Here is a 14,220-nt window from a genome sequence, read left to right on the forward strand (position 1 = left end):
CGCGAATTGCAAATTGTGTGGCCCCCAACTCCAAATTATTTTACAGTTGTGGCCCCCTGCCTAATCTAGTTGAATACCCCTGCTGTAGACTGAACTCAGATCAGTCACAGCTGTAGAAGAAAGAAATCTCAGGATTCTAGATGTAAACTAAGCTGTAAGAAGAAATGTAACTAAATTGTAATCAGACGAGAAGAAGACAATGTATCAGGTTCAACATTTCTTTATAAATGGCCAAGAGATATATAGGGCTGTCCTCCACTAAATAAACTCTTAGTCGAGTCATAGGAATGTATTAGTGGTGTAAAGTAATTAAGTACTCGTATAGGCTTTCCAGGTCTACGGACGTAGACAGTCCGTAAAAAAATGAGATTTTGTCCAATTATTTTTTTTACTTCTACCACTTCCTGTCTCACTCACATCCCACTGCATTATTCACAGTAACATGTTTTTTTTAGGTCTGAGAGTTCAATTAACACTGAGGATTTTACTGTGTTGGCGGCCCACGGCATCCTTGTCTTTCTGACATGACCATGAATGAAACCTCTCCTCTTTTGAGACCATAACTGTGGTTAATCTGTTTTATTGTCCACCTTCCACTCTGCTTGATAGTTGTCTCCAGTGACTCTCCAATGAACTTTATTCATTATTTCAGTGTGTTGTTCTTGATGAGGATAAAAGTGTGAAATTCATTCTTTCAGTGTGTGCTCAGTGTTCAGAGCGTAAACAGGGTTCTGCTGACTGCTGCTCCTTAGCTGCAGGACGATGGTGTAAGTGTCGTAGGCGTACAGGACACCAGCGATCAGACCAAACATACATCCTGTAAGGCGGGCAGTATCTCCATAATGACTCACCATGATGAGACAGGTGATGAGGTACAACGCGCTATCAATGACGGCACGGAAGAAATCACTCCAGACCCAGTGGACCCATCTGAACTGCTTGTCCAGCTCCATCGCGAAGACTCCAAAAAAGACACCGGAAAAGATCACCCCAGAAATGGGCACGCCGATCCAGGTTCCGTACCACGAGGCAGCGTAGCAGATGAGGACGATGAGGCCCAGGACTACTTCTGCGGCGAGAATAAATCCCTTCCGAGTCTTCGTCATGTAACTTATCAGCTTCTCCAGGACGCTAGCGTCGGAGCTGGATGCAGTCGTATCAGCCATTCTGTTTTAGGTTTTAGGTGACTGATTGAACAGCTCGTATCTTCTCAGTCAGTGGCTGCAGAGTGGCTTCTGCTTTCACTCTCTTGTCTAATACCTCAACTTCCCCGTTTGGAAGTAGGCTACCTCCTACTGAACTCTGTGTGCGGCTATAGAAACCTAACAAATGTGTGAAGCAGCTTTTTGGATGTGGCTGTGTCAGGTTAATAGAAACCAAAGTGGAAAACCCAATGCCTAACTGACATTCAGTGGTGTAAAGTAACTAAGTACATTTGCTCAATGTAACGATTTTTATTCTAGTATAGGTCATTCAAAGTCTACTCGGATGATGTGGATGAGAGAAGTTCATTGGAGAACACAAGGTGATGTCTCAGTTATAGCAGCATAGAAGAAGAGCGATGCATTGGGAACACATTGACCCCGATTCACTAAGAAATTTACGACCATATTTTTATCTTACCGGCATTTAAGACAACATTTTGCATGAAGAAAATTGTCTTAAATGCCGGTAAGATCAAAATATGGTCGTAAATTGCTTAGTGAATCGGGGCCATGGAGTCTCAAACAAGCGTCTAAGTCAACATGTTCTAATTTATTGAAAGACAGGCAGTCACATATATACATTGACAGAATTTGTGTTGGACAGCCCACGAGGTGGTCTCGTATGGGCGCAACTATTACACAGATAAATTATGCTGTGTAAGTGAGTGAAGTGCAAAAGTTCATCAGATGAGATAAGCGAAGTCATCGGCAGGGCCCCTTTGCCACATCCTGGTTTGTCAGGCAGATGTGCTGAGGTGAGGATGTGCTGTGGTTCACAGAGACCCGATGTTGAACAACATCGGCAGGCTTTCACCACGGGTGCAATATGGCCTCCCGCACGGGGCGCGCTATAGCCTCCCCGTTTTACAGGAAGGCTGGTAGATGAATCTTGTAGATAACTGTCATTTCTGCAAACATCGCAAACAATTCTAGGCTAGCGTTTTACCAAGAAACGTTAGGGTGACAAGGGGACAGGAAATAAGTTTAAGAGGCACTGCACCTCGGCACTTCCATCCAGGACAGGTTGCACCCCTAACATAAAGAAAGCCAATTACTTTTTCATTATGTCAGTGATGAGAAACTACATACGAGGAGTTAGGTAGAGAAAGGTTAGGTAGAGGAAAGAGCTGCACGCATACATTGTATAATAATCACAGCACTCAAGTACTGTACTTAAGTACAATTTTGAGGTACTTTTACTTTACTGAAGTATTTCCAGTTGTCTATACTTTTACTTCTACCCCACTACAGAAAATATTTTACTTTTACTCCACTACAATTATTTGAAAAATGTAGTTACTAGTTACTTTGCAGATATAAATTATCACATTATAAACATACATTAACCACTTTAGCCCTATTTTATACCTAGGCTATTTGAAAATAGCCAATCTACAAGCTCACAACGCATCGCATCGCAAGTATATTTTGATGCCAATACTTTTGTACATTTTGAATTCCGGACTGTTTCTTGTAACAGAGTACTTCTACATTGCGGTATTGACTTTTACTTAAGTAAAACATGTGTGTACTTTTTCCACCGCTGGCTGTTATCACCCTTATCATAGGGACCATAGCTATGGCCTGGGGCTGCCTGAAGCCGATTTTAAAAACGCCTTCTAAATCCTAACCTAATCTTTTTGAAAAACTTTAAAAAAAGATTCATGTTGCTATATACATAGAAACTAAATAGAAATTTAAAATGGCACAGATGCTTTCCCGGATTGAAAGATATAACAACGTCGTATAGGCTTTCCAGGTCTATGGACGTAGACAGTCCGTAAGAAAACTAAATTTTGTCCCTTTTTTTTTTTTTTTACTTCTACCACTTCCTGTCTCACTCACATCCAACTGCATTGTTCACAGTAACATCCCCAGTGTACATTTTTTGAGGTCAGATAGTTAAATTAACACTGTGTTGGCGGCCCACAGCTTCCTTGTCTTTCTGACATGACCATGGACAAAACCTCTCCTCCTTTGAGACCATAACTGTGGTTAATCTGTTTTATTTTATTGTCCACCTTCCACTGTGCTTGATAGTAGTCTCCAGTGACTCTCCCATGAACTTCATTCATTCTTTCAGTGAGTTGTTCTTGATGAGGATAAAAGTGTGAAATTCATTCTTCCAGTGTGTGCTCAGCGATCAGAGTGTAAACAGGGTTCTGCTGACTGCTGCTCCTTTGCTGCAGAGCGCTGTAAACAGGGTTCTGCTGACTTCTACTCCATAGCTGCAGGACGATGGTGTAAGAGTCGTAGGCGTACAAGAAACCAGCGATCAGACCAAACACACAGCCTATAAGCCCGGCAGTGTCTCTATAATATGGTGGGTCATTATACTGACTCACCATGATGACACAGGTGATGAGGTACAACGCGCTATCAACGGCGGCACGGAGAAAATCACTCCAGTGGACCCATCTGAACCGCTTGTCCAGCTCCATCGCAAAGACTCCAAAAAAGACAGCGGAAAAGATCACCCCAGAAATGGGCACGCCGATCCAGGTTCCGTTCCACGAGTTAGCGTAGCAGATGAAAACGATGAGGCTCAGGAGTATTTCCCGCGCGAGAATACATCCCTTCCGAGTCTTCCCCATGCTTATCAGCTTCTCCTGGACGCTGGCATCGGAGCTGGATGCGGTCGTATCAGCCATTCTGTTACAAATACGTTTCTTTTAGGTGACGGATTGAGCAGCTCGTATCTTCTCAGTCAGAGGCTGCAGCTCAGTCAGAGTGGCTTCTGCGCAACTCAGCCTCCCTAATAAAGAAGGCTCACCCAACGTGTGTATTTCCTGAGGATGACTTAAGCGGGCGGGGCAGGGTACGCCTGTCCTCTCTTCCTTCTACATGTGCGCGGTGGAGAGCATCCTCACATCCTGCATCACTGTGTGGCACGGAAGCTGCTCCGCTGCAGACAGGAAGGCTCTGCAGCGGGTGGTGAAGTCTGCTCAAAAGATCATCGGAAGCAGCAGCCTACCTGATATCAGTGACATTTATACCAGTAGGTGTAGGAAAAAAACAGCCCTAGAGCAGGGGTTTTCAACAGGTGGTCCGTGGACCACTGGTGGTCCATGAAGGTATTGCATGTGGTCCCTGACCTTGCATTTAGTAATGAAGGAAAGTGAAGATTTTTATTTTTATTCCACGGAACAGTGCACTAAATGACCTGGTGACCTATGATGATGCGTCAATGTTGTCAGTTACTGGCAGTGGTGGGAAAAGTACTCAAATGTTTTACTTAAGTAAAAGTATCAATGCTGCAATGTAGAAGTACTCTACTACAAGTAAAAGTCCGGAATTCAAAATTCCTTTGAGTAAAAGTCCAAAAGTATTGGCATCAAAGTGTACTTTAAGTACCAAAAGTAGAAAGTACTCATTATGCAGAATGTCCCATTTCTTTGCCATTTGAGATGTATTCCAGTAGAAGTAAAACACTATTGGAAACTATTTGCAAATACCTCAAAATGTTACTTAAGTACAGCACTTTAGTACATGTACTTAGTTACTTTTCACCACTGAGACAGACACACACACACACACACACACGCACACGCACACGCACACAAACCACCTTATACATTGTTTGTTCATTCCATTACAGCCTCTTCCCACTAGAGGGAGACATTAACCGGCGAGTCGCGTCAGACACCCATCTGTTTCCACAGCTGTAATGAATGTATTTGTTTCTCTAGTCTCATTAACCTTTATGTATACTTTAATTTCAGCATCTTAATAAATCTGTAATCAGATAAAAGCAACAAACTATTCCAGGTCCTAATCTTTGTCTGCTACACTGCTAAACGCCTAAACTTAACCCCTGGGGAACCTTTGCTGATACAGATGGAAGAACTATCCCATTTGGATATTTTACTTGAGTAAAAGTATCAATAAAGCATTGTAAAAAAATACCCCATTACAAGTAAAAGTTCTGCATAAGTCAAAGTACAAAAGTATTAGCAGCAACAAAAATCTATATAAGCATTAAAGTAAAAGATGTTGTCCCCCAACTCCTATATTAATTATATGACATATTCAATCAGTGTGTAGCCTAAGTGGCATGTTACTGTTGTCAGTGGTGTAAAGTAACTAAGTATGTTTACTTAAGTACAAGTTTTAGGTATTTTAACTTTAGTGGAGTATTTCCAGTCTTCAGTACTTTTACTTCTACTTCTACTTTTACTCCACTTCAATTATTTGAAAAGTTGAGTTACTAGTTACTTTGCAGATATAAATTATAATATTATAAAATATACATTAACCACTTTAAGTAGCTGTTTCACCACTTCAGAGCACAAAAGTGAGAGGAAAACATAAAATATGACATTATATTTAGGTTCGCTTGGTGGCTTTTAAAGAAAATGGTGAAAGGATTGTCTTTTTTAGTGACAATAGCTTTTTATTTTCCAAAAGGTTTTGCTTCAAATAAAGGCACAAATTGCACAAATTGTAATGCAATAAAACACAGAGGTCACATATTATAAACAGTATTTTAATTGGGTAAAAAAAACATACATAAAATGTTAAAATGCATAAATCCAAAGCATGTTGAATGAAAGTTCTCATCAAAAAAGAACAATGAAAGATAAACTTTTATTGAACGGTTCATAATGTTTTAGAAAATGTTCTGTGCCTCCTTGGACATTTGCCAATACAAATGATAAACAAGTACTGTAGGCATTACCTGAGTGAGGACAAATGAAAGCCTAATAGTCTCTGTTTATACTCTGTTGTCCGAAAAAAGGATAAATCCGTGAATGTATTGCATGTGGTCCCTGACCATGCATTTAGTAAGGATGGAAAGTGAAGATTTGTATTTTTATTCCACAGAACAGTGCACTAAAATAAAATGACCTGGTGACCTATGATGATGCGTCAATATTGAGAAAAATTAATCATACCACTTCCCTGTCTCACTCACATCCCAAAGTAACTAAGTACATTTACTGAATGTAACGATTTTTATTCTATAGTTCATTCAAAGTCTACTCAGATGATGTGGATTAAAGAAGTTCATTGGAGAACACAAGATGATGTCTCAGTTATAGCAGCATAGAAGAAGAGTGATGCATGGGGACACATTGAGTCTCAAACAAGCGTCTAAGTCAACATGTTCTAATTTATTGAAAGACAGGCAGTCACATATATACATTGACAGAATTAGTGTTGGACACAATTATTTGAAAACTTTAGTTACTAGTTACTTTGCATATATAAATGATTACATTATAAAACATAAATTAACCACTTTAGCCCTATTTTATACCTAGGCTATTTGAAAATAGCCGATCTACAAGCTCACAATGCGTCGCATCGCAAGTATATTTTGATACCAATACTTTTGTACATTTTTCATTCCGGACTGTTACTTGTAACAGAGTACTTCTACATTGCAGTATTGACTTTTACTTAAGTAAAACATTTGTGTACTTTTTCCACCACTGGCTGTTATCACCCTTATCATAGGGACCATAGCTATGGCCTGGGGCTGCCTGAGGCCGATTTTTTTTTAAATAATTCAAAATGACTTTATAATAAACTTAATATTATAGTTAATTTTTTTCCAATATTGATATTAGAACATATTGAATCGTATTAGGGTTAATTTAACTGATCTATGTTTTAAATGGAATTCACTTGAGACTCAGTAGCTTACACTTCCTGCTGAAGGAATTATGGGTAATGGAGTCTAAGAGACCACAAGGAATTATGGGTAATGGAGTCTAAGAGACCAGAAGGAATTATGGGTAATGGAGTCTAAGAGACCAGAAGGAATTATTTAGTTCTAACTGACCGGAGATTGATTGAAATTTGGACTAAAATTGTTATAGAACGAGCGAGACAGACACGCATTCAAACATTCACGTATGCCTGCATAGCTGAATCGCTCATACACATAGAAAAGAGAGAAAGATAAACAGAGAACTTTCACCTTACGCTCCCTCACTCCCTCGCACTCACACACACCGTAGAAGACAGCACACTGGCGGACCCACACAGAGAGAGAGAGAGAGAGAGAGAGAGAGAGAGAGAAAAAAAAAACAATCGTTCATTAATACACACAGACATACCGAACATAGATATTTCAGCGATAAACTAATTTTGTAATGAGAAATATTTTATGCTGACTGGGTTCAGTATTACTTATTAGTTTAAATTATATTTAAAATAATTTAAAACTTAGAATTTAAAACTTATTATTAAGGCAAAATATATTGATGGTTCAATGAATTAGAACAGAAGGTTCAAGTAAAGGAATAAGGCATTCAAACTTATTGTTAAAGCTCAATATATTAAATGGATGGATGGTTTAACCTACAGTGGTCAACATGAAACCGGTCTGTGTTCAATATATATAACTTTGACTGATGACAGAAGAAATCACAGAGAAAAAAAAATATATATGTAACAAACCATATAAGACAAAACAAACAAACAAAAAAATGTACTGACAAAGTAAGTAAAACACAAACTTCAAACTGACTCACGGGCCGAAGCAGAAGTTTCTGAATTACAAGGATGGCAAACCTGGCATTGCCATATGGGTTGGAAATTGTGTTCCAGTATGCAGCTGCCTATTAATGTTTTGTACTCGCGGACTCACGGGCCGATGGGTGGTACTAACATAGAAATACAACTGTATACAAAAATGTTACCTGTAGCAGGTAATATGTGGCCAGGGGATAGAAGAGCAACACTGGAGTACCCTTGAGCTGATTTGAGACCCGATAAGGCGGACGTATTATGCCTGTCTATCTAAGGCTAGAACAGTAGACTAGAACATTAACCCACATACAGCCGATAGGCAGTGTAGAAAGGGGTGGCAGGGGTTAATCTTAGGTCAAATATCAGTATAGAAGGAAAATGAGTACATTATGACAACGAGAAATAGTATATATATCATATAGGCACCACACAGACAACCCCCTCCCACCCCTAGTTTAAAACTATTATTAGATAAATCTCCACGCACCGAATACCAATGACGTGGTGATTCGAGCTACAAAAAAATTAATCCATATATTTATATATATGGTCACGAATGCATCGAACACCCAAGTTTGGATCGTGGGTTATTTCTAGATGCATTGACATAAATATATATATAAATAAAGACAAATAACTGTAAGTAACAGCTGATAGCCAAACATCAGTGTAAAAAAACGTTGAGGATGTGTCTGGTGGTGTGATCAATATATATACAATGGACAAGCCAGAAAATAAAACAACCTAAATAAAGAAAAAAAGGACGCTCTGCTTCTAAATTCCGCCGATTTTCGCCGTTTTTTTTCCTCATTTGCCGTTTTTTTTTCTCTTTTCGCTGTTAGGTAAAGCCCCCAAGGTTGATGCCCTGTGCTGCTGCGCTGATTTTATCCGCCAGATTGGGACGTTCACGGCATATTTTGCACCATTACGGTGCGTTCATCTCGGTGACGAGTGCCTCTTAACAGCCGCTGCTGGCTGCGTGCACGCAGCGAGGCAATGCGAGGCGATGCGAGGCGACGCGAGTCATATCTCTACCCCTGTGCCTAATGGCTGTACATGGGGCCGACGGGTGCTTTAGAGTGATTGTGTGAGTGTGGCTTCAGGAAGTAAATTCCTAGCCTCGATCTCCAGGCTTTTATTTTTTAGTTTTGCTAAAAAATAAAAGCTTGGAAATTCCTGTCCCAGCTGTTGGTGCGCAAAAGCGCCTCGCCTGATGTGGTGCGCATTTTTTATTTTGGGTGCGCATGCGCACCTGCGCACCAGTTATGTGCACCCCTGTATATATACCAATGCATGGCGAAACATCACATAAGTATGTATATAAGTACCAGTAACTTTCATAAAAAGCGACAAAGAAAAAACAGACTCAGAACACAGGCAGCCATTGGGTGTAGTGAAATATATTATTCAGACAGACAGAGAAAAAGGTTACAGCATCACCAGGTGTTAACGCATCATCGGTCGTCGCCTCTCTCCTCGTTAAACAGAGAAAGCCCTGGACTTTAACAGCGTCCGGTAACATAAACATATGACATCATTGAAGATACATCGAGCGTCCAGCCGTCGGAGGTGTAATGCTGCCATTGGTGGATAGTGATGATTACGTCGTCGTCAGATGAAGATGATGATGGTAGATGATGAAGATGGTGTGACAGGTTATCTTTGAACAAACAGCGTCCACATGTCTCGAACAACACGTTGACCTCGGGTCTGACCGGTCACTGGTCAGTGGTGACTTCAGTGGCGCTGAAGGAATTGTTAGCGTAGGGAAGAACACCAAGATACAGTGTTCTCAAAACAACTGATAGCCACAGAACGCCTGTAGCTAGTTTGACCTTGCATAGACAGAGAAATAGCAGAATAGAGTACATGACAGAGTTTAGGCCAATATGACAGCATTATATTAATTTGACATTTAAAGCAGGTTTAGGGCACTAGCCAAATTATGATCAATCAAAATAACTCTATCAAGTACTTTTACTTTACTAGAGTATTTCCAATTGTCTATACTTGTACTTCTACTCCACTACATCTCAGAGGCAAATATTGTACTTTTGCTCCACTACAATTATATGAAAACTTTAGTGACGAGTTACTTTGCAGATACAAATTATTACATTATAAAACATACATTAAGCACTTTAGCCCTATTTTTTATACCTAGGCTATTTTACGTAAGTACATTTTTATAACAATACTGTTGTACATTTTGAATTCCGGACTGTTACTTGTAACAGAGTACTTCTACATTGCAGTATTGATACTTTTACTTAAGTAAAACATTTGTGTTCTTTTTCCACCACTGGCTGTTATCACCCTTATCATAGGGACCATAGCTATGGTCTGGGGCTGCCTGAGGCCGATTTTAGAAACGCCTTCTAAATCCTAACCCTAAGCTTTTTGATTTAAAAAAAAAAAGATTCATGTTGCTATATACATAGAAACTAAATAGAAATCTAAAATGACATAGGCGTACAGGACAAAGGCGATCAGACCAAACACACAGCCTGTAAACCCGACAGTGCCGTCATAACCACTAACCATAATGACAAAGGTGATGAGGTACAACCCGCTATAAATGGAGGCACGGAAAAAATCACTCCAGACCGAGTAGACCCATCGGAACCGCTTGTCCAGCTCCATCGCGAAGACTCCAAAAAACACTGCGGAAAATATCACCCCAGAAACGGGCACGTCGATCCAGTTTCCGTGCCACGATTTAGCGTAGCAGATGAGGCCCAGGACTACTTCTGCGGTGAGAATAAATCCCTTGTGAGTCTCCGTCATGTAACTTATCAGCTTCTCCTGGAAGCAGGCATCGGAGCTGGATACGGTCGTATCAGCCATTCTATTACGTTACGTTTCTTTAGGTGACAGATTTAACAGCTTGTATCTTCTCAGTCAGTGGCTGCAGCTCAGTCAGAGTGGCTTTTGCTTTCACTCTCAGTCTAATACCTCAACTTTCCCGTTCGGACATGTGACTGTGTGCGGCTGTAGAAACTACAATGGAAAACCCCAATGCCTAACTGACATTCAGTGGTGTAAAGTAACTAAGTACATTTACTCAAGTACTGTACTTAAGTACAATTTTGAGGTACAGTACTTTTACTTTACTAGAGTATTTCCAATTGTCTATACTTGTACTTCTACTCCACTACATCTCAGAGGCAAATATTGTACTTTTGCTCCACTACAATTATATGAAAACTTTAGTTACTAGTTACTTTGCAGATACAAATTATTACATTATAAAACATACGTTAAGCACTTTAGCCCTATTTTATACCTAGGCTATTTTACGTAAGTACATTTTGATAACAATACTTTTGTACATTTTGAATTCCGGACTGTTACTTGTAACAGAGTACTTCTACATTGCAGTATTGATACTTTTACTTAAGTAAAACATTTGTGTACTTTTTCCACCACTGGCTGTTATCACCCTTATCCTGTCTCACTCACATCCCACTGCATTGTTCATATCCCCAGTGTAATTTTTTGGAGGTCAGAGAGTTAAATTAACACTGAGGATTTTACTGTGTTGGCGCTTGGCGGCCCACGGCATCCTTGTCTTCCTGTCTGTTTTATTGTCCACCTTCCACTCTGCTTGATAGTTGTCTCCAGTGACTCTCCCATGAACTTCATTCATTCTTTCAGTGTGTTCATCTTGATGAGGATAAAAGTGTGAAATTCATTCTTCCAGTGTGTGCTCAGCGATCAGAGTGTAAACAGGATGGTGTAAGTGTCGTAGGCATACAGGACACCAGCGATCAGGCGAAACACACAGCCTATAAGCTCGACAGTGTCTCCATATGGTGGGTTATTATAATTATTACTCACAAGGATGACACAGGTGATGAGGTACAACACGCTATAAACGGCGGCACGGCAAAAATCAGCCATTCAGCCATTATCAGCCATTCTGTTAAAAATACGTTTCTTTTAGGTGATCGTCTCAGTCAGTGGCTGCAGCTCATTCAGAGTGGCTTCTGCACAACTCAGCCTCCCTAATAAAGAAGCCTGTTTCACTTCCTGTTTCACTTCCTTCTACATGTGTGCGGTACAGAAACTGCTCTGCTGCAGACAGGAATGCTCTGCAGCGGGTGGTGCAAGTTTGCTCAAAAGATCATCGGAAGCAGCAGCCTACCCGCCATCAGTGACATTTATACCAGCAGGTGTAGGAAAAAAAGCTACCAGCATTATGAAAGATGCCACCCCCCCTGCTCACGGTCTGTTTGACCCCCTCCCCTCGGGCAGGAGACTAGGTAGCATCAAGGCCAGAACCTCCAGGCTAAAAAAATAGCTTCTACCCTGAAGCTGTGAGAATCATGAACTCTTGACCTTGAACTATGATGATCATCGCATTAGTGATCTAGTGATCTGTGAGAATTACCCGTGAACTCTGCACTAAGAACTGAACTGTGACACATGAATTGTTTTTTTAATGCTGTTTTTAATGTTGCTGTTTTTTATACTGTTGTTTTTATTGCACAGTTTTTAGTTTTGTTGTGCTAAGGTGTATTTTATTTATTTTATTTTTATTTTATTTTATTCTGCCATGACCAGGACCTGGGTAACACATTTTGTTCTGTAATGGAATGACAATAAAGCTCCTTGAACCTTGATAACCATTTCAAATGAGCAGCTTTAAAGGTTTCCTTTGAGGGGGAAAACTGTTGATTTTTACATCATTGTACTAGAGTAGGGGTTTTCAACAGGTGGTCCGTGAAGGTATTGCATGTGGTCCCTGACCTTGCATTTAGTAATGAAGGAAAGTGAAGATTTGTATTTTTCTTCCACGGAACAGTGCACTAAATGACCTGGTGACCTACGATGACGTGTCAATGTTGTCAGTTACTGGCAGGGGTGGAAAAAGTAGTCAAATGTTTTACTTAAGTAAAAGTATCAATACTGCAATGTAGAAAGAAGTACTCTGTTACAAGTAAAAGTCCGGAATTCAAAATTCCCTTGAGTAAAAGTCCAAAAGTATTGCCATCAAAATGTACTTTAAGTACCAAAAGTAGAAAGTACGCATTATGCAGAATGTCCCATTGCCTCTGAGATGTATTGCAGTAGAAGTAAAAAACTATTGGAAATTGGAAATACTCAAGTACAATACAAATACCTCAAAATGTTACTTAAGTACGCACACACACGCACACAACCCACCTTATAAATTGTTTGTTCATTCCATTACAGCCTCTTCCCACTAGAGGGAGACATTAACCAGCGAGTCGCGTCAGACACCCATCTGTTTCCACAGCTGTAATGAATGAATTTGTTTCTCTAGTCTCATTAACCTTTATGTAGACTTTAATTTAATCATCTTAATACATCTGTAATCAGATAAAAGCAACAAACTATTCCAGGTCCTAATCTTTGGCTGCTACACTGCTAAATGCCTAAACTTAACCCCTGGGGAACCTTTGCTGATACAGATGTAAGAACTATCCTATGTGGATATTTAATAGTAAAAGTACCCCATTACAAGTTAAAGTTCTGCATGAAAAAAACACATATTTAAGTCAATGTACATAAATATTATAGCAAAAAAATCTATGTAAGTATTAAAGTAAATGTTTTTGTCCCCCGACTCCTATATTAATTATACATTAAGTGAAGGTGGGGGCCGCATGTTGCCCATGCATGGACTGTGAACTGACAGATTAACTGAAAGACCCTGCGAGACTAAATCAAGATGTTTATTACTTGGTTTAATCCAATGTAAACACAAAATATCAGCTGTCTGCCAAATGAAAGGAAATCTGAAGTAAATATTTTCTGACCCCTATACGCACGTTGCACATACAAAAGATCCTGTTATACCAAAAGCAGGTCTAATTTCCAATTGTTCATCTTGACAGTTGGAAAGGTATTAAATTGAACCACAGAAACAATGAGAACTATGATGAAAGGGGAGGATGTGGGTAGGAGGTTTGAGGGGTTGGCTGTGTGTTCAGTGTAACTATTTGACAAGATGGTTGGTATTAGAATTTGCCTTAAAATATGTGTACAATGTCAAAATTGTGATCCTGTGACTGCGTGTGCTGAAATCAGGACGTTATACATCAATATTTGTGACATATTGAATTATATTACACCAAAGGTACAGTAGCTGTTTCACCACGTCAGAGCACAAAAGTGAGAGGAAAACATAAAATATGACATTATATTTAGGTTCGCTTGGTGGCTTTTAAAGAAAATGGTGAAAGGATTGTCTTTTTTAGTGACAATAGCTTTTTATTTTCCAAAAAGGTGTTGCTTCAAATAAAGGCACAAATTACACAAATTGTAATGCAACAAAACACAGAGGTCACATATTACATGGGCGCGGCAGTAGCTCAGGGGTAGAGTGGCCGGGTAAAGTGAGCTGGAAACCGCAAGGTTCCCAGTTCGATCCCGGGCTGGGGCGCTCCCCCAGAGTAAGTGTCGAAGTGTCCTTGAGGAAGACACTAAACCCCTAGTTATCCCCGATGAGCAGGTTGGTGCCTTGCATGGTTTCCTCCGCCATCGGTGTATGAAAGTGTGTGTGAAT

General features: G+C 40.0%; 2 protein-coding genes across 2 annotated transcripts; both read right to left on the reverse strand.

The window, feature by feature from the left end:
• Window positions 1–686: 686 nt before the first annotated feature.
• On the reverse strand, window positions 687–1,166 carry LOC311060210 (proteolipid protein 2-like; the record flags this gene model as incomplete). The annotated part of the gene is made up of 1 exon (XM_084078343.1): window positions 687–1,166. One exon carries the CDS (start codon window positions 1,164–1,166, stop codon window positions 687–689), a length of 480 nt encoding a protein of 159 aa, XP_083934469.1.
• Window positions 1,167–4,045: 2,879 nt separating this feature from the next.
• LOC311060211 (proteolipid protein 2-like) lies at window positions 4,046–10,532 on the reverse strand (the record flags this gene model as incomplete). The annotated part of the gene is made up of 2 exons (XM_084078344.1): window positions 4,046–4,127; window positions 10,162–10,532. The coding sequence occupies 2 exons, from the start codon at window positions 10,530–10,532 to the stop codon at window positions 4,046–4,048; spliced, it is 453 nt and encodes a 150-aa protein (XP_083934470.1).
• Window positions 10,533–14,220: the final 3,688 nt, after the last annotated feature.

Source organism: Gymnoscopelus microlampas (assembly GCF_963454915.1).
Source record: "Gymnoscopelus microlampas genome assembly, chromosome: 14".
Classification (NCBI taxonomy): domain Eukaryota; kingdom Metazoa; phylum Chordata; class Actinopteri; order Myctophiformes; family Myctophidae; genus Gymnoscopelus; species Gymnoscopelus microlampas.